Here is a 21,531-nt window from a genome sequence, read left to right as displayed (position 1 = left end):
GATTCCTTCTGTGTCAAGTGCTGTGTTTCCCTCTACGCACTGTTTAAGCATAGCTCTGTGCATGCACTCTCATACCATGCCCTGCACTGATGTGGGAGGAGGAGCCTTGCTGTCTTGTGCTTTGTTGTCGACTGGAGAAGTTTTTTCTTTTTTTTTTTTTTAATTAAGAAAACTATAATATAATTTTTCTTATCAAATAAAAAGTATTTTAAGTTTTAATGATGGTGAAGAAGGGGTTCTGACAAAATGGGTGACTGAGTTTTGGATGGGGAGGGCTTGGGAAGGGAGAAGATTATGCTTAACTTCATTTTTGTATTATTATGATTATTTATATTAAGTTTTCATATATCTTCAGTTCATTCCACTTAGAAAGCAGAGCTGCCACCAGCAGGAAAAAGTGTTGCAGTGATTTCCAGCCTGGGGCAATACAGCATTTTACAGTCAGTGACCTCAATTACCAGAGAGTTGTTTGGAGCCTCTTTGTCGGGTGGGAAGGAAAGGGTGTCTGAGAGAGATCCTGATGTGTCTTTAGGTTCCTTGCATACTGCTGGACCTACATCCCTTGAAATGCCCCATTTACCAGATTAATTGTTGCAGCAAAACCCACGTAGCTTCATTTTCAACATGAGCTTTAAAGGGCATTTTCAAAGAGTTGATGTAAGAGGTGCTTAGATCAGCTGTGTATATTTTTTCAGCTGCTCCGAGTAGCAACACAGCACAAAACACATTGAAAGTCTGTTGGATTTTCCTGTGATTCAGGCTTGGAACACTTTTCAGAAGTCCTCTTCCCTGTGACTACTCCTGAATAAATCATGGGTTGGAGATGAGAGGGAGAGCAGGGTGTTTCACAGCACCCATCACAGGATCAAGCAGTGGGTCAGAACGTTGCCCCTTTTTGGCAGAGCACAGGGTTGGGCTTTGGGCAGAGTGGAGCAAACTCCCCGTGACCTGTGCGTGGCTGACAGAACCTCTGAGGGTCACTGAGGGCAGAGTGGAACCGGCTTCGCCATCCTCGCCATTTGCATCCTGTGGAGTTGGCATTGCTGGAGATGGCCCTCCTCAAGCTCAAGGAGACTTCAGCAAGCTTGATTGACCTCTCTTTGAGTTGCCACCATTTTTCCTGGCTTTGGGAAGGCTAAATGAAAATGCCCCTCGATGCAGTGAAGTGTTGATTTGAATTTTCATGAAACCGCAGTTCTGCGTTATTTTACCTGTCACTGATTCATTTAGCTAGCTGAAACATCACAGTATTGCACTCAAATTATTGTGAAAATATTTGCATTCTAATGCTATGAGGACTTGTGTCCCTAAGTAGGATATAATGTAGCTATGTGCTTTGTAAACAACAAAACAGCAGATGCATTACCAGAAAATGAAGCGTATTCCCATTTTGTATTGCAGACGGTAAAATATTTCTGAAATGCAGAAAGCTAGACCAGCAGGGGTGTGTGTTTGATAGCAAATCTTTCCCCTTGCTGTGTAAAGAAAGAGTTTTTAAGGCTTTTAAAAATGTGGAGCCAAAAGGAGGGGAAAGAATCCAGTAAAAATACATTTCTTTTGGGAGGCTTCTTAATTTTGTTTCTGTGCATGCTATCAGGGACATGAATTTCGTGGGCTAAGCTTTAGCTTGTGCTTGCATTAAGAACCTGACTGAAGGCTCCCTTGAAGTGGGAGGGAGCCATTAAATGGATTGAACAGGCTCTAAATCAGACTCAAAGACTTCTTCCTTTCTGTCCTCTTTTCTTGTGTCTTGCTAAGTCACTTCTGCCTGCCACTGGACAAAGCTCTCTCCCCCATTACAGCAGGCCATACAAGATGTGGGAACACCAGGCATGGAGATGTGAGGAGGCAGATGAGAAGTTCTCCCCATAATGTCAGGCTATGGAGCATACAAGGGCTTGCAGCAGCACAAGTATCTTCCTGTCACCTCTGACGTGCTCCTCACTTCACCCCGTAACCTAAGGTCAGAGGAACTGTCTATGGCACAGCTCATGTGAGCATGATCTTTTTACACGGACATGATGAGAGCTTCCTCTCCCCTCCCCAGTGCTTTAGGTATACCAGGATTATTAAAAGTACCTTTGAAAATGCATAGCTCATTTCTAGACTCTTCCTCCTTCCTTTCTTATTTATACACGGTTTTTCCCTTATTTGCTTGAGAGTGTTTCCCCCTTTAGAATTAAAAAAAAAAATAATTTAAAAATATGGTGAAGGCTTGGGAAAGATTTGTTTTGATTTTCCTTTTCCAAAACGGAGGGGGTAGAGAGCCAGAGGAGATCTGGGCAAGGAGTACCTAGAATAAAGTCTTCTTCTGGGAGGCTTTCCCTCTCCTATGTATGGAACAAAACTGCCATTTAAGGTCTAAATTTCCCATACTTTGAAGAATCACATGGTCCTTTATTTAGGACTATTCTAAAACCTAAATATATCACCATATCCCATTCATACTTGGCTGGAGCAAAATATTACCTCAGGGTGATGGGAAACATACAGTTGTCTTTTTTACAGTAAAGACTGAAGTAAAGGCCTTCATGGAAACAAGTTTCCAGTCTTTCAGATGTCTCTGAAAGTGCATCTCACTTACAATGTGTTTTATAGCTCAGAAAATCAGAAACAAAAATATAGGGGGCACAATTTTTTAAATTTATTTTTTTAAAATAAGTTGTCTTTGGGGCTACCAGTCTTGAGAAAAATCTTAAAAATCCACTAAACATTTGCTGCTGCTTTGCCTGTACTGGCTGCTGCTTCTCTCTGATGCTGTCCTTCCTTCATAGAGCCACTCTGCTGTTCCTGATAGTCATGGAAACTTGGGGAGGGAACCAGACCCATGTGAAAAATCTTGTCCAGAAGGAATGTATTTGTTGCTAAATTTTCTAGCACTGTTTACAGTTTTCCTCCATGTTATTTATAAATTTTATATTCAGTGAATGTATATTGTCTTTTAAGGTAATGTTGCATAATGTTCACTTTTTATAGTGTCCTTTTATTCTAAACAGTAAAGTGGTTTTATTTCTATCACAGACATTCTGTCTCTGCTTCACTTATATTCGTTTCTGTCCACTTCAAATGTACACACATGGATTTGCAAGCAGATTTATTCATTTCCTCCCCTTTCTCGGTACCATTTTATTGGGCCCAAAGCAGGTATTTCACCTCTGGCAATTCTTGCTCTTTGGCACAGACATCCCTCTAGCAGTCCCTCCCTCTTTTTAAGCCCAAGGAGAGGCAACATAAAAAAAATCCCTTTTGAAGTTAATGTGTCCCGCTTGTTAACTGGCCATAGGGGGTCACTACAGAGCAAGGCTGTCAGGATGGCTCTCAGGTAGCACCAGGAGGGCCTCAGAAGAGCAGTTGCCAGATTGCTCTTATTTGCAGTAATCTGATCCCTGCGGAGAGAGTTGAAAGGTACATGCCCATGGCAGAGGGAAAAAAAGATCCATCTCTCCCAGCTTTTCAACTGTGAAATGTCAGAACCTTGCGTCCTTTCCTTAGGTTTACTCCTTAAGTCTGGCTAAAAGTGCCCTCTTATCAGGGAGTGAAACTTCTGGTAAAGCATTTTTAGCTACGTTAAAATGCTCACAGAAATGGATCTGCTGTTAGGAATTTCCTGTATCTCACTTTTGCTGTAGGAAAATCTCCGTTGTCTACAAGGTTGAAAGAATGAAACATTTCGAAATCTGTTCTGTGTTTAATCCAAAGTAAGCTTTGGAAAGTTTTGGATGTAGAAGAATGAGGATCTCTTTGTGAGGACTTCATTGCTTAAAGTATATCACGTTGCAAAGAGGTAAAACCATAACACAAGTTATAAACACGCCCAGGGGGGCAGCTGTCAAAGGACCACAGTGTGTTTTATGAGTGCTAACTGGTACAGCTTGAAATCACCTCCAGGAAAGGGGGGAAAAAAGTGGGAGAGGGGCACCATTATTTTCCTGACTGACACATGGGGAGGCTGATACACCACGGCCAAGCAGCTTTCACAGGTGCTTCACAGAGTTGTGACTGCAAGGGAGCTTGCTGGGCTTAAGCACCTGCCCTGTTAGCCTCTCACAGCCCAGGATAGTGTGAAGATGCACCCTGAAGTTGCCCATTTGGGTTTGTTGCTTGTATAAATGTTTGGAAAGTGACTGATTTAAACCAGATTACTCAAGCTTCCTTATCAACAATAGTGTTTGTGTTCAGATTAGATTATCTGCAGTTTAAAAAAAGTCCTTTTGGAAGTAAGCAATAGCCTTTCCAAGTCATAAAGATGACAAATATGTGAAATTAAGATCAGTGCTAAACTAAACCAAAGTGCTGTGCTGATAAATGCTAAGAAATCAATAATCAGATTTCCAGTCAGGAAAATAATGGTGAAAATGCTAGCTAATGTTTTTGTAATGAAAACCTTAATCAAGTCTCCCAAAAATACTGTTCCTGAAGGGATGGTCAGACAGAGTCACAGCTGTTCTCAAGCATTATTTATGTCACAAACCCCTCTTTATAAATCGACGGGAATTAAATGCAACAGAATATAATCAACTAATTTGTCTTAAAAATCTGCAACAAACCTGTCATATCATGTCTAAGGACCATCTGTTTCTTTATGACTTCAACAATTACACAACTTTCACCACTGCATAACTGGGGTGCATCACAGCACTCGTGACCGTACTTACCCTTCATGATGTGCCTGTCAGGTGCACAGCACAGGTAGAGAACAGAGAGATGAAGGACCAACAAGTCATGGTCTTCAGGTTCCTTGTGAGTACCAGGGGAATTTTGCACAAAAATCTACATGGAGTTCCTTTTTGATTTTTGAAGCTCCCACTAGGTACCTATATCCACCATCAGGTACCTACCCTGTACCATGCACTGTGGTTGACCCACAGTGTTGTGGAAGGTGTGTGAGAAAAACAGGGCCCTAATTTGACATCTCAGCAACCCCAACCTTCAGGCTGCTGATCCTGCTTGAGTTCACAATCAAGTGTAGGAAATAAGCTCAGGCAGCCAGTGGCTCACAAGGAGGGGGGTGGTCATGGATCTCATCAAAGCCTCAGTTAGGTAAAAAGAGCCATTTATTCACAGATACAAGTTGGAAGCAAAAACTCCTGAAGGACCAGACAGTGCCTTAGCCCAGGGAAAGCAAGAGACATGGAAAGTTTTAAACAAAACCACTCACTTTGCTGTGTTCTCCAGGACTAAAAGCACCTAAACAGATCTCTTTGGAAGGTGCCCTAAGAGTTTGGTACAGTGCCCAGAAACCACACGAGGCAATGAGTGTTTAGTTGGTGACAGGAAGACCAAACCCTAGAGCCACTGTGCAAAGGAAACAATACAAGCTGAAACCAACTCTTTCTCAAGAACTGCTGTTTGCTTTGAGAACCTCGTCAGGCTGATAAAGGTTTTATGGATGGCAACCACGTGACAAACCAAGCAAACCAACATTGTGAAACAAACATCCTTTATGGTCCCTGTCTGAAACTGTCAACATATTTTAAGCAATTCTAAGAACGTAAGAAAATCCACCTTATCTATATAAAGTTACTCCTTGCTCTCAGGGATGAGCTTATGCTGACTAGATTTTACAATTGATTTTTGTTTTGGTTTTCAGACTGTTCTCATTGTTCACCTTTTCAGGGTTCATAGATGATCTAGGGGAGGGCTGGGCAAGAAAGCAAAGAGGTTCCTGAGCAGTGCTTCTTGCATATTGCTTTTTAGCTGGTACTTCTCCATAAGTAAAATTGAGCCTCTTCCCAGCATTCCCACTACCATCTCTCGTGCCCAGTTCACATTTGCTGCTTCTCCCTCATTCACACTATTGCCAAAAGAAAGCAAAGGTACTCACCATCTGCTTATGGCTTGGGAAGAATGTTTGCTCCACGAGGGGGAACTTCTCAGGACCCAGCGAGTTGAAGATTTTAATGAGCTGAGAGAACTTGGGGTGAGAGAGCGGGAACAAAAAAAACAGACACAGTGGATATAAGTGGCTTATTGTATAACAGGTAAGTGCTTGCAAAATACTCTGATACTGGTGAAGGTGATGAGAGAAACACAGTATTATGTCCTTCCCACATTGCTTTCTTGACCTGAGAGCAGCAAGAAAATTTACAGTATTTACCCAAGGCCAAACCAGCCTTTGTACACAAACCTTGGACTAAGAGAGTGGAGAAGGGGTTCAAAAGCCAGAAGTGGATCAATTTGGGTGTAGTTACACATTTGCTATGAACAAGCTTTGCTTTCCAAATGTGGCTGGGGAGAGGTGGGGCTGGTGGCCCTTCCTGACAGAGCCAAGGCTCAAAGGAGTGACCAGGCAGGAAATCAGCATCACCACTCCTGAGCATAGACAATAAATCAAAGCTCCCCCTTGGATTTCTGCCCAACAGCCAAATCAAAGTTGAAGAGAAGGAGAACTGCTAAGGCACAGTGATCACTAGAGGGGATTGCCCATGCTACCTGATCTGAGTATTAAACCAAGGAAATATGAGCCCACTGATATTTATTATGAACCAAAGGTCTCCCAGCAAAAACCCACGCATGGCAGGAGAAACGGGAGGTCATCAGATATCCCTGTCCCATCCACCAGTGAGGTCTGAGGGATGCACTAACCTGTGAGGATGTTAGTATGCAACATCCTCAGAAAGCAGTATGTAACATCAATGGGAAAAGCAAGAGGGCTGGCATTTCACATACCAGGGCAAATATTTGCCATTGTCCCAGCCTGTCAGCTTGTATACATTTCATCATAGAATCATAGAATTGGCTGGGTTGGAAGGGACCTCAGAGATCATCAAGTCCAACCCTTGATCCACTACCACTGCAGTTACCAGACCATGGCACTGAGTGCCACATCCAGTCTCTTTTTAAATATCTCCAGGGATGGAGAATCCACTACTTCCCTGGGCAGCCCATTCCAATGCTTGATCACCCTCTCGGTAAAGAAATTCTTTCTAATGTCCAACCTAAACCTCCTTTGGCACAATTTAAGACAGTGCCCTCTTGTCTTGCTGAAAGTTTCCTGGGAAAAGAGACCAACCCCCACCTGGCTACACCCTCCTTTCAGGGAGTTGTAGAGAGTGATGAGGTCTCCCCTGAGCCGCCTCTTCTCCAGACTGAACATCCCCCAGCTCCCTCAGCCTCTCCTCATAGGGTCTGTGCTCGAGTCCCTTCACCAGCCTGGTTGCCCTCCTTTGGACCTGCTCCAGGACCTCAGTATCCTTCCTAAACTGAGGTTCCCATTATCACCACTGTTTGCACTATTATAAACTCTTTATCATTCTGGGAAGCAAGCAGATTATTCTGACCATTGTCTGCAGCCCCCCCCTGTTCAATCTATCATTGATCAGCTAGAGAAAACCTCAAAACCATATGAAAGAAACTTAATAACCATGACAGAAATGTTGCTGAAGCAGGGTTGTTATACCTAAGAGAATAAGAGGTGAGATGCATATATATATATAAAAATATATATGTTCATATCTATCTATCTATTTATCTCCACATGCACACCAGTAACCTTCTGGATCTCAGGACTCAGAGGCACCTTGTATTTTCTTCACTCAAACCTCCAGCCATCCTGCATTCTCTCTGTTACCATGGGCAATTCTGAACTGGCAGTGCTGTTGGTGAAGTGGTTAGACTGCCAGCCTTGCAGAAGGGGATGTAAAGCTGAATAAGGAGGTTTGATGATATTCAGGGATTTTAAGAGAATAAAATGATTAGGGATTGCTCCCCAGGTAAGAATTCTGGTTCCTGGCCAGCTGGTAGGTGTGACTGAATGGAGACAATTATGTCTTATTTGCAAAGTAATTTAGAAACTGAATTTAGTTTCCAAGTGCCCTGGAATTTGATAAAAACATGTTAGATTAATAAAAGCCTCCAGTCTGGGCCAAGTCTCACTGCAAATCCTTCACACAAGTTAACTCAAGTTCCCCATCAAAGCTAGGGATTCATTCATCTTGAAGGAGAGCTTTGTGTCACCTGTGTCACCTGAGGGAGGTAACAAACAGATTAAGGGAAGGAGACAGACATCTAGGGAACAAGGGAGGGGAAACAAAGTCCCCTTTCTTCCCAGTAGCAACAGCTGCCTGATCATACATGTTTTGAACACTTCTGAGCAACAGCTGAGGCCAGTAATTGTACCAAGTTGCAACCCTAAGGTTAAATTGAAGAGAGAGCTACTGAGAATGTTTTCTACTAAGTACCTACCTTAAGGCTCTTAGGGCTAGTCTAAGTAAAGACATTTCTGTATAAGAAGTTGTAACTTCACTTGGTGTTGGAGCAGAAATGCCTCTTTGGGAGTGAAGGTGTGATAGGGATGTAGAACCAAAAATGCAGCCAGTGTGCAAAAAAAATTATGCTCCAAGCTGTGTGCAAGCCCCAGACCACATGCTGAAGGGGTAGCTGCCAGCAGAGTTGGAGACAAATGCTTTTTGAATCCTTTTCTGTAGTGAAATGAGGCAACCAGGTGCCACTAATTGCCAGGCAGTGGGCATGAGCTTGTGTTAAGCCCACCTGTGCCTGATTAGGGTGGGCTCCAACTGCACATGAGCAGGACCAGGGGGCCAATAAAAGGTGAGGCTCAAACTCACAGGCTCAGCTCATTCCTGAGCAAGTCAGCAGACAGGCCAGTTGCTCTTGGAGCAATAGCACTGATCTAGGCCCGTCAACCCTGAGGGCTATAGGCTCAGAGCACTACTTGTGAGTCTCTGCTGGAACACCTGGTTGGACCTTGAAGTGCCGTGCCCTAAAAGAGGTTCGTCTTTGTTACACTTTTCTTAATCTTGTGGGTCAAAATGTGGCATTTTAGAAAACCCAGAAAGCACCAAGAGGTGGCATGTCCAATCAGTAATACCACCGCCCTCTCGCATGCAACAGCCGATTAGATAAAAACTGCCCATGTAGAATAATTATTGTTGGCAAGGATGGTATTGATGTTGGGGAAGGAGGCCAGCTTGCTCCTCTGAACTACTTGCACTAGCCCTGCAAAGCCCAGAGAAGAAAAATAAAGCCTTGTTTTGACTAGCAAAGTGAGCAAACAGGGTTTAAAAGTTAAACCAAACTAGACAAATACAGGGAGAGGAGGAAAAGTACCATGGCTGGGAAAAGCACACCCCCCTGGCTGCACATGCATGCAGCCCTGTCCCACCATGGGTGCTGTGATACTGAGATATCAGAGGGTTATTCTAGGAAAACAGCTCAAAGAAAATAACTGGAGCTATGGTGCAGCTGACAGACAGCATCCTGACTCATTCTTTAGGCTTCCTTTTGAAGCATACAGCTCTTGGCTGTTGGCAAAATAATAATTTCAGATAGACAGATGAGGGACTCAGACATCTGGAAGCCTCCTCAATGGGCCAAAAAGGTCTGGCTTTGGTATTGAACCTCATGGGACAGTTCTCTCCAATTTATTTTTTTTGTTGTTGTTGTTTTATTTTACAATTTGTTTTGGTTTGGGGTTTTTTTTGTTTTTTGTGTTTTGTTTTGTGTCATTTGTTGGGATATGATATGGACAAAGAGACACAAAGAGGCATCCATGTTATATGCTGCAGCAGCCTCCTAGAAACCTGACAGGAGAGCTCAAGCAGCACCTTCCAATGGGTTTTGGATGGGTAGGAATGTCACCGCCAGCAGATCAGCTAGATATCAATGTCTCTTCCACATTCTAGTATGAGTTCTTACTTTCCATGGCTCCACTGGCATTCAGACCACAGAGCAAGACATGAGGCATGGCAATGTGGCACAGGCTGGGTTTTAAGTGAAACGCCTTGCTGGGATGGTTGGACATGGGATTTACTTGCAGGTAATATTTACAGAAATAAAAAACACATTCAGAGGGTCTCAAGGGCTTTTGCATATTTTTGAAGTGCCAAGATGGTCACAGAGATTATATACTGGAAGTCTCTTGTAATTTGTAGATTATTATCTTCAAGACTTCATATTGCCTGCAGTTATTTAGATGCAAAGGGTGTCTAGATGTTGCAGGCATTAACTGTATGGAATATCAATAATACTCTGAACATTGCTCCCAGGTTTTTTTATTCTAACTTGTATAATACAACAATTATTGTTAGTGGTTGAAGTGTTGTGTTTAGGGTGCTTGTAGCTTTGTTTCTCAATAATTCTATGTTCATCTTAAAACTTAGATTTCTTAGAGGTTTATCTGTACAGGAGATCACTCAAATATTTTGGTTTTTTGTCAAAAATGCCTATTTCAAAATGTGTCCATGTTTAGGGCAAATTTTAACCTTAGAAGAAATTTGTGTATTGCAGTATTGGAAACCTGGCAAATGTCATTTAAAAATGGGGCTGCATGATTGAGTAAACTTAAGCCCAAACTCAGCTGATTGTAATTAGATTTGCTGAGAACAAACATTGGTGCAAATTGCCAAGGAAAAAGAGCCTCACTTAGATCCCACTCCACAAAATCATAAACATTTCTATGGCCTGGAACCATTTTTGGAAAAAATAAAAAGAGAGAGTGAAAAGCACATTTCCCAGGGGTATTCAATTTCATTTCTTCATGTATGTCAACTGTTTTCTACTTCCAAAACGTTTCCAGTAATCTTTGCTAAGCAGATAGATACCTCATTTCAAGATGTATGTTTTGCAATCAGAGTGGGACATGCACTGAAGTGCTCTGTCCCTATCTCTTATTTCAGAATTTTCTGATTCTGCTGCCAGTGAAACCTTCTGCCCTCAAATGGCCCCCTGAAATCTCTACCTGAGTTTCAGCCTGGTAAAATGTCAGTGGTGCTAAATATCACCTCAGATCCCTTCCAAGCTCTGAGATTCCTTTGTGCATTGCAATGGTTGGTTTGTGTGGTGATGTTGGTGTGGGGGCAGTGGGGACAGGAGGCATTCAGCAAACCTGTTTCAAGGGTTTATAAAGGGTTTCCTTGACTCCTCCAGGAAGGTTTCCTGAACCAGCTGTATTCCCTGTGAGGAAAGCACGGTACAACTGGACCCAGATTAGCTACGGTCCTGTTACTGACAGAGCCAATTTCTCCCATACTGACTTGCCAGCTCTGCTTTTTTTTCCCTTTTAATTCTATTTATTTATTTTAAATTTCCTCCTCCCCCCAGTGTGATGAGTTTGCTTATTTTCTTTTATTTTAATTTCCTAAAAATAGTCCTGTCATATCTGGAGGCCCATCCATGCACACTCTCACAAACATTATTACGAAACAGGAGTTGAAAAATATCAACCTAACCCTGACTATCTTCACCTCCACCCCAAAATCAGATAGAATAGATGCCATGATTTGTCTTCCTCAGAAAAAAAAAAAAAAAAAAAAAAAGGAGTTAAATACAAATTTTTTTAAAAGACAGCTGTGTTTATCAGCAGCTCCGAATTCATTTGGCCAAAGTATTAGCTTTGGAGTGCAAAATGGGATTAGTCAACATGGCTTATAGCCTAATGTAGGTTACATGGACAGATGATGGGGGAGTGATATTTCCTTCAAGAAAAGCTTATTTGAATGTGTCCATGGCTCTTCCTCCTTATTTTGCAGAGTCTGTGGGGCAGTAAAGTGGGAAAGGACTTTGGAAAGTCATGTTCATTCCAGAGCACTGGGAAGTGCTTTGCAGCCTTCAGGGTTTGGCAGCATTTGGAAGGGATGCTCTGTGGATCATTCTGGAGGTTTTTGTCTGGTCATGGGGGTCAACACATTTGTACATGTCAGGCCTACTGTAGGGAAGAATGCAAAGGGTGTTGTATTGAGCCTGGTACTTGATCCATCTCTTCCTCTCTTTTCTGTTTCCAGCAGCCCTCCTCACTCAAATGCAGACTGAGGACAAATGTCCATCATTCACCTAGACACTGATGGAAAAGGTGAGATTTTTCTCTCTACTCATAACTCACCAGAGCATTTTTGGAAAGCACAGGACCCTGCTTTTGATCTTAACAAATCCCCCAGATGTCATGAAAGAGGTGAGAACTGTGAAGAGCATGTTTGTAACACCGATACCTTTTTGGTAAGAAGAGAGTTAAATCCAACACGGCATAGTCATGGAACTAAAAGTCTGAGTCATTGCAGACATCTTCTGGATTCAAACTACCAGTCAACACACTGAAAACTAGTAGCATATTTATTCCATGGAAAAAACAACAAGAAAGACTTAATTAGGTAGTGGGGAGGATAGTTAAGTCTTCCTATAAATATAACATTTCATCCCAAGCTCTATTTATGCAATGAGTAAGGGGAATTCCTAAAAATATACCTAGTGGAGGGCATACTGAAAAGTCCCATCACCTTCTCACATCTATATAGGTTGTAGCTCCCTGCTTCACACCTAAAGCAATGCAGAGAAATTTCCATGCTGGTAGCACTAGTGATCAGAGAGGGCACTTCAGGATGAAACTACTTGGAAGACTCAGCTGTGGACTCCAAAATTATGTCAACATCTGACTTCTTCCTGCAGGTGCTACAAAAGCCAGCCTTGATCTTCTGGCTCCTGATGTCCAGCTTCATTCCTCTGACTCTCCTGCAGTTCCTGCTGACTTAGAGATAGTCCTAAAACAAGCCTGGGGAATTATTACAAACTTTGATCTGGGGCTGAGACAAGCCAATGATAATATTTTTTAAGGTTTTCTGAGATTTCCAGGTGAACTTAAAGTTGAAAGAACGGGTGAAGAAAATTCCCAGTGCAAAATATTGAAACACTGTCCTGTTCTCCCCAGAATCTGACTCAGCCCAAGGTCTTTCCAAAGTTCAGTCTGTCAGGCTCAATAAGCCAAGATTTTCTGGTAGTTTTGTATTTTCTTCTGAAATTGCTGAAGCTCTCCACGTGTTTTCCCCTTTTTTTGTGCCTTTTTCCAAGGTCTTTGTTATTTTGTGTTTCCTTTTTTCTTATACCTAGCTGTTGAAGAAATCATCTCTTCCTCACTTGCCTTTCTTGTCAACAGATTTCCTCACAACAAAGAGCCACTCAGAAAAAGTCAGAAAAGAAACAAGTGCAGGTTGCACTTCTGCAAGAAACAGGTAATCTAAAGGAGTCTTAGGCTGGAGACAAGAAGTGCACATTTGATAAAGGATGCCAGAAATAAAGCAGTTCAGATGCCCTCTAAACAGTGAATGTTCATGTTTCTTTTAATGTATTTTTACCATGTTTTGGTCAGGACAGAGACCTGATACTATTGATCTGCTATTATTAATCTGTTACTATTCACCTGCTCTTCCTTACAAGAAATCTAGATGTTATTGTTGGCTGTTTGTGAAACCTCAGAGTTCATGACAGGTGAAATGTCCTATTCAAAGTGAGGAAATATCTTAATATTACTGGGAGCTGATAAAAGAGTAATGCTGGGGTTTTTTTCCCCAGAATTTGCCAGCTGGATTCCCAAAGTTGTTTATAGAGTGGCTTTAATCTAAAGAGACAAATTCCCCCGGAGCAGGCTGGAATCTGAGTTTTGGGCTTTATTGGTGCTTTACAGTGTGGGCATGCAGTAGATCTGGATTGTCACTTACCACCCAGGGCTTGCTGCAGAAGTTGTAGATGGAGTAAAGGGAGTTGACCGTGTGGATGCCACCGTACTGGAGGCCAATGATGAGGCTGCGGAAGTCCTCTCCCAGTGCCATGCTGTAGGCATGCTGCCGGATCAGGACAAAGTCAGGCTTAAAGGACCTGGAAGAGATGAGGGGAGTGATGTTTTTTTTTCTTTCAAAACCCTCAGCCACACTTCTGGCCTCCCCCCATTTCTTCGCCATCCTTCCCCTTTCCTTAACACGCATTGTTCTCCTCTGTGCCTCTCGTCACGGGTTGCTCGCATTAGAAGGTAACAAACCAAACCAAAAACCCCAGTCATAAAAAAAAAAAAAAAAAAAAAAAAAAAAGGAAACATCTAACATAGCAGTGAGTGTGAAAGTGTAGAAACAGGCCAGAGAGATTTGCTGCAGTTTCCATGTTGCTCAGGCATGCACAGGAACAAGCCGTGAGCGGAGCCAAGGGCCATAAATTTGCTGGTGGGGGGATTCTCTTTTCTTTCTAAAAGCCTGGCTTTATTTGGCAAGCTCATTGCAATGTGTGACACAGATGAGGGAGCAAGTTTGTTTCTTGACAATTGGACTCAATACTGAGGCAATGCCCAGTGGGTGGGAAGATCATGAGGGATTTCAAAGAGCTGTGGTATGCATCCATGCATTGACATACATTCCCCTTTTAATCAGTTTACTCCATACGCAACACATCCCAGGCTCTTATGGCCATGAGACAACAAATAAAGGGCAGGCACGGCAAAGCAATTAATCAAATGAGCAGAGCCCCTCATCCAGTGCTGTGACTCATGGCGTGGACTTCCAGAATATTATTTAGCAAGACTGGAGCCCAAAACCCTACAGTTCAACAGCAGCAGCTCTCAGCAAATGTACAGAAAAGTGAGGCCCTTTCTAGGTAAGCCAACAGGCAATGGGTTATCTTTCAAATAGCCAGATATCAATTCCTTGCTGATGCTGTGTCTTTGGAGCCATTCGGAAATCTCTGGAAAGAGCAGCTGGGAAGAAACTGTTTCCAAAATGGAGCTCAGCAGTTCATTCTCAAAGGCATGGAAGGGGCTTTTCCACTGAAACAGGGGGTTATTTTATAGTTTAACAGAGGTTGCATCAAGGACATTGGAAAAATTTCCATGCTGTATTAATGTTTTTCAGAGAAATGAGCTCTGTAACCAGGTCCCATTACCTCACTACCCTTGAAAATTTTCCTTGCTAAGAGACTATAATTTCTATCCTTTGGATGTATGAGCTGGAAATACTTTGGTTTTATAGCCCCTATTTATATTTCCACCATTCTGGCAGGGAAATCTGAGATGGTGACTCTGGGCCAGATTGTGGCAACAAACACTGAGTACAAACCCCAGCACAGCTTTGTTGTTTTGAAGCTGTTCATTTGGTTTGTTGGCCTTGGGCTTTTGTTATCGCCTGAGACACGGCGAGGAGCACGCTCTGCTTTTGTGATGCAAGTGGCCAGGCTTTGGAAATGTTGTGATTTCCTCCCATGGAGTATTTTTAAACCCAGGCATGTTCCTTAATGTACTTGGCACCAATGGTGGTGGTTTCCTCCAGCAGCGAGATGCATTGGGAAGGCTGTGCTATCACTGTGCAGCTGATTTATGGACCTCCCTGCTGTCAAGGGGGTTGAGGCAAGGGGTGACCCCCTGCTGAGGAACAGCACATGAATACAAATCTTGGAAAGCTTGAGCTGCTCCATTCTGATGGACTTGCCATGTAGAAAGTAACCCAGAGGCAGGCACAGGTCCTCAGGGAAGATTAATCAGCTCCCTAGGGCCAGGACTCAATGTTCAATGTCTGCATTGAGTGACTGAACAGTTATGGTGGCTGGAGGGGCAGGAACTTCAGGCATGTCCCTTCCTTCCCTTCCTCCCTTCCTTCCCTTCCTCCTTCCCTTCCTTCCCTTCCTTCCCTTCCTTCCCTTCCTTCCCTTCCTTCCCTTCCTTCCCTTCCTTCCTTCCTTCCTTCCCTTCCTTCCCTTCCTTCCTTCCCTTCCTTCCCTTCCTTCCCTTCCTTCCCTTCCCCTTCCCTTCCTTCCCTTCCTAAGCAGCAGCATTTGCCCTTTAACAGCTCCCCCAACATCCTAGGGTGGGGATGTGGGGTTGTGGTGGGGAGGAAGCATGAGAATGAACTTGGACAGACCAGGCTGGGGGTGAGGGGGGAAGGACACATAATGACTGGGAAACTGCCTTCAGTGCCTTTCCTTCTGCCAGCCAAAAGTTTAGGGGAAAAAAAAAAAAAGCTCTTGTCTTTAGAGATCCTGGCAAAGGAAGAGAGTTTCAGCTCAGACGATGGACACAAGAATACAGACTTAATGTAGAAAAGCCTATTCTCAAACTTTGTATTGTGTAGGAAGGCAGGGCAAGCTCACTCCCATACAGAAGATGAGGAGTGAATCTCTAAAGCGAAGGTGGACACTGAATCCCTGTTTTGAAGCAAGGGACAATGAGGATGTTCCCATGGATACTGAGAGCATGGCGGAGGAGTGCAGGGCCTGGGACTAGCTAGGAATAAACATCAGCTGGAGAGCCCTGGAGTCTGTGAGACTCTGTAATGGAGAAACTGAGACCAGTGGCAGACTGTGAGGTGAGGGACTAGGAAGGATGGCAGGAAGCAAAAGGGAAATGAATAGTCATGGTAGGTGTGGTGGTGTGAAAACTGAGTAACTGGGGTTACCAAGGAACTTCAGAGAAAAGAGCTTCATTTTTTCTCATGAGAATTCTTGGGGGTTTTTTGCTAGAAAATAACGTTTGCAAGCTATTCTCATTCCCATGAACATAGCATTCCTTATACTTGAAACAGCCAATTTAATCCAACCTAGTAACATTGAAAGACAATTGAAATCCCAGTCAGGAAGACAGGTTGGGCAGAAGTACAGCATTTGAAACACTGTTACCAAAACTTTGATTAAGTCAAACTAAGTAGCCCTCGGTGTGCTAAGGGTTCCAACACTGGAGTTCAGCAGGACCAGGAGAGCTATGTCAGCATCATGTACCTCCCCTTCCCCTTCTTCCCCTTCCCCTTCTTCCCCTTCCCCTTCTTCCCCTTCCCTTCTTCCCCTTCCCCTTCTTCCCTTCCCCTTCTTCCCTTCCCCTCCTCCCCTTCCCCTTCTCCCCTTCCCCTTCTCCCCTTCCCCTTCTCCCCTTCCCCTTCTTCCCTTCCCCTTCTTCCCCTTCCCCTTCTGCCCCTTCCCCTTCTTCCCCTTCCCCTTCTTCCCCTTACCCTTCTTCCCCTTCCCCTTCTTCCCCTTCCCCTTCTTCCCCTTCCCCTTCTGCCCCTTCCCCTTCTTCCCCTTCCCTTCTTCCCCTTCCCCTTCTTCCCCTTCCCCTTCTTCCCCTTCCCCTCTTCCCCTTCCCCTTCTTCCCTTCCCCTTCTCCCCTTCCCCTTCTCCCCTTCCCCTTCTACCCCTTCCCCTTCTGCCCCTTCCCCTTCTACGCCTTCCCCTTCTGCCCCTTACCCTTCTTCCCTTCCCCTTCTTCCCCTCCCCTTCCCTTCTTCCCCTTCCCCTTCTTCCCCTTCCCCTTCTTCCCCTTCCCCTTCTTCCCCTTCCCCTTCTTCCCCTTCCCTTCTTCCCCTTCCCCTTCTTCCCCTTCCCCTTCTTCCCCTTCCCCTTCTTCCCCTTCCCCTTCTTCCCCTTCCCCTTCTTCCCCTTCCCCTTCTTCCCCTTCCCCTTCCCCTTCCCCGTTAAAAGCAGGTCATGGCAATGGGCTTGGTAACAGAACACAGGAGAGTCCATTCAAACATCCAGGGATGGGACAGATAAATGGAACTCACTTGCTGGACATGGCACACAAGTTTGATGGACTTGGCAATGCTAGATTAATGATTGGACTTGATCTTAAAGCTCTTTTCCAATCAAAACAGTTCTATGATTCTAAAAGTAAGTCACAGATTTAAAACGTTGCTAATAAGCTGTGCTCTCCACACTGGTATGGTGCCCATCCTGGGCTGCATGGCACACACCTACCTGAAGGTGTGAATCTTCCTTAGCATGATAGACTGATGGATGAAGCTTTCAGGAGAAATCTGGAGCCCATCTTTGGCCACAACCCTTTTACAGAAGTCTTTTCTCAAACCCTGGAAGCTCACTTCTCATTTAGAATTTGGCACCTAGCACTTCCTGGTAGAATGAAGACCACTAAAATACATGTACCAAATTCCCAGACTGGTTCAGAATTACAATAATATTTTGTTGGGTTTTTGGTTTTTTTTATAAAAATAATCCACTAGACTGCAAAAGTTTCATTTTCAGGCTGAAATGCCTGGTAAGACTTCACTTGCCTCTGGAATGCCAAAGTACCTTCCTTTCAGCTCATCTTGCCACAGATGATGGCCCCTGCCACACACAGCAAGTGCCCTTCAGTGCTCTTGGCTGATGCAGGACAAACCAGCCACCTCCAGAGTGAATCTCACAGACCCTGTGGCTCTTTCTCTCTTTGCAGGAGCTGCCTCCTTGTCCCAGAAGCCAGCCAAGGCACACGGCAGCCACTCAGCCTACCTCTCCTCCTGGCAGTTGAGGTTGGCCATTGATTTCCAGTCAGTCAGCCCCAGGTGATGAAAAATCTCTGGCTAGGAAGATTCCAGTGCTGCCAGTCCTGAGCCTGGACTCTGACACTGCAGTGCAAACCACTTATTTTCATTTAACTAACTCTTTTTCAACTGGTTCCAATGCATTTTAGCAGTCACTTTCCTTCTTTCTTAGTGGTAAAGTTATGCTTGAGAGACAAACCAGTATAAAAATACCTAATAGGAAGAGATCTGACCACAGAATATATTTTCTAAAGTTCAACTCATTTACCCTTAAATCTGTGACAACATTTGCTGTCCTGGAAATAGTTTGGTCAGAAATGAGGAAATATAAAACAATTTTAGAGCTTCCTCATTTTAAATATGAAAGTTAAGGAGCAGTAGCTATTCTGGTGCTCATGTGTCTAACTTGTCTAATAATGAGAGTCAGCCCTGAGAAGGACATTGATAACATTTCCCTAGAGAAAGCAGGTCCCCAGCCACTGTGAATGTGATAGAGAACAGTGCCTCTGTTCAGCCTTGAGAAGAGAAGGCTTAAGTGAGACCTTATTATGTTTCAGGACTTAAGGGGGGGATGGATACTAAGAAAATAGAGACTCCCTTTTTACAAGAAGTTCCTTGGACAAGACAAGGGGCAATGGGCAGAAGTTGCTCCTGGCAAGATTCCAATTGAACAAAAGAGGAAATTTTTTTCAATATGAGGACAGTCAGACATTAGAATGCTCTCCCAGGAGAAAGTGGTGGATTCCCCCCCTTTAGAAAGTTTTAAGTCTCAGCTCAACAGGGTGGTGAGAAATATCATATAAACAACAACATTAGAAGGGTTGAACCAGATGATCCTCGAGGTCCCTTCCAACCTGACGTTCTATGATTCTATAACAAATTCTGCTGGGAGGTTTTATATCTTAAAGACATTTCCTATTTCTTATTTCTACATCTAGACATAACTCTGGTTTGCTTCCTGGTCCTTCAGCTTTTCTCAGGGAAGCACCAGGAGCTTTGGTGAAAAGAGAAAGCAATGCAAAAGAATAGATTGTGTTGTCAAAATAGTTTTTAGTGATCCCTTCCACCTTTCACTGGGAATAATCATCTGCAGCCAAAGAAGAGATGAGCTTGACACTTTAGCACTATGATGGGTTTGGGGAGCTTGTTGCCTGGGCTGTGGAGGAAGGCTAGGCTCTATAGGATATATAGGATTCTCTATAAAGAGTACCAGTCTTGAAGAAATTTTGCCCTTCATGTCAATAGATAAAGATCTTTCTTGGACACTGAAGAAGCACATCCTCACTTCAGGTTCTGTCCACCCTTCATTATTCAAGAAGGCTTTACAATAGTTTTCTGACACTTGCCAGTGATCAACACATTTTGACTGAGTTCTGTGCCAGAGCCTGTCCTATCTGCTTGGCATGACAGAGAAAGGAAGAAAGGTGCATAATTAAGCTAATAATTAAGTATAATTAAGCAACAAGCTTTTCATTACCAGTAATTAATGGAGCCTTCAGGCAAGCTTCTGAGGCACAAATCAAAGCCATAACTGGATGCAGGTCCCTGAGATGTGCTAAAATCCTTCCAGCTAGGCAGTGACTCAGGTGTCAGAGGTAAAAGAAAATTACATTTACAAATAGGAACAAGCTCTTCTAATGCTCATTTTGTTGTTCGTAGTATTATTATTAGGTTACTGAGAAGCAATAAAAAAATCTGTGAGTTTTTCACCTAACATGATGTTAGATGTTGGATGTCATGGTAAAAAGGGAAATTTGCTAGGAAAAAAAAAAAATCTCATTTTGGTCAAAACCTCACGTCATGTTTTCCACAGAAAGAAGTAAAACCTGCTGAATTTATTCAAAGAAAGAATGGATGTGATGACTTATATGAATAAGGCAATGGAGAGCTGATTTTATAGAAACAAGAAAGCAACAGTGAATAAAAAGTGGCCTCACTGGCTGGAGGAAAAGGAGAGGAGGAGGTTGTTTGGGGCACTGTTATAGTGAATGGCTGGGGAAAAACCATGGGGTGTGAGGGAAATCAGTGTAGCAAAAGCAGCTGGAACCAGGAATCACAGTTGCAGTAGGACCAGTACCCCTACAGGCAGATGAGGAAAACCTGGAAGTTGCTCTGAATTACTTCTCAGTAAGAAAGACCCATGGTGAATGAGCCATAAAAATTGCATGTCACACACTCTCCAAACTGTACTGTGGCAATCTCCAACTCTGCCATATATTTTAATTTACTGATCAGCATTGACAAGGAAAAGCATATGGACCCAGCTAGTATCTCAAAGTAGTAACAAACACACTTGCCAACAGCAAGCTTGCTTTCAAAATGCTGTTGACCCAAACCTGCCACAAAAAGTGATCTGAGTACTTTTCAACATCGCAGAATAAAGTCACAGAGTAATTTAGGGTAGAAAGGATTTCTGGAGATCATCTGGCCCAACACACTGTTTATTGCAGGCCTAACTTTAAGGTGACATTAGGTTTAAGAAGATCTTGTCTAGTCAGATTTTGAACTTTACCAAAGTTTAATATCCCTGTGTCTCTATAGGCACTCGTTCCAATATTTGACCACCCTCACTGTGAAAGTTTTTTAAAACTCATGCACCAGCCTCAGGGAAAATTGAATAGAACAATGAACTGTTAAAAACTACCCTGGATGCAATGGGTGGTGGAAACTTGAACAATTGGAGGAAGCATTCACCACAAGCCACCTGGATGGTAAACACCAGGGAGTCCATCAGCCCAGCTGGTTCTGCTCAGTCAGACCTTCTACATATACATAGTACATGGGGATAAAATGCCTGTGGAACATGAAAGAAACCTGCTGGGGAAAATCGGTTTGGGTTTTTCCTGCTGTCTCATTGGAATTTCACCTGCTTTGACTTGTGATTTGTTTCTTTTCCTTTCACTGTAAGACTTCAAGAAGAGTTTGGCTTCATCTTCTCTATGAAGATCATAGAGATCTTCTCTATGCACTGCTCTTACTTGCCTGGTGGATCACCAGATGGATCACCCTCAACCTGAACAAACTCAACAAACCATCTCTCAGTCTCTCCTTGAATGTCTTTGGTCCAACTCAATGAGCTTGGTGGCATTTCACCCATCTTATTCCAGTGTGTTGTCGCCTTTTTTGACTGGGTAGCTTACAGCTGGACACAGCATTACAGATGTGAATAGTGTCTCAACATCTACACACTTGCTAATATCACCCAGTGAGCAATTGGGTTTCTTCCACACATAGGACCTCCAGGACCTTCTGTGCAGAACTGTTTTCTCCCCAGCAGTACTGAAGTAATTCCTTCCACTCTGCAAGACTTTGTGATTGTCCTTATTGCCTTCCATGAGGTTTCTTTTGGCCCATTACCCCAGTTGTTGGGGTCCCTCTGAATGGCAGCTCTGCCCTCCAGCTTATGTATCATTCCCCATCCTTCAGCTTGCTGCCACCCATGAACTTGTTGAGGTTGCATTCTGTGCCAGTATCAGGTCATTAATGAAGATCCCTCTTGACCAGTATAGTGCATGAGCAG

The 21,531-nt window shown here is 43.5% G+C and overlaps 1 protein-coding gene across 2 annotated transcripts in view; it reads right to left on the bottom strand.

The window, feature by feature from the left end:
* Positions 1–21,531, bottom strand: part of SYN3 (synapsin III) — a 177,612-nt gene that overhangs the window by 124,276 nt on the left and 31,805 nt on the right. For both annotated transcript variants that reach the window (XM_008505123.2, XM_008505115.2), the window contains 2 exons: positions 13,446–13,602; positions 5,825–5,914 (listed from right to left, as the gene is read on the bottom strand). In XM_008505123.2, the coding sequence (XP_008503345.2) occupies positions 5,825–5,914; positions 13,446–13,602 (247 nt within the window). The remainder of the gene's footprint in view (positions 1–5,824; positions 5,915–13,445; positions 13,603–21,531) is intronic.

The sequence above is a fragment of the Calypte anna genome, chromosome 1, assembly GCF_003957555.1.
Source record: "Calypte anna isolate BGI_N300 chromosome 1, bCalAnn1_v1.p, whole genome shotgun sequence".
Lineage (NCBI taxonomy): Eukaryota > Metazoa > Chordata > Aves > Apodiformes > Trochilidae > Calypte > Calypte anna.
Note: the sequence above shows the minus strand (reverse complement) of the source record. Positions and strands in the feature narration are given on the sequence as shown.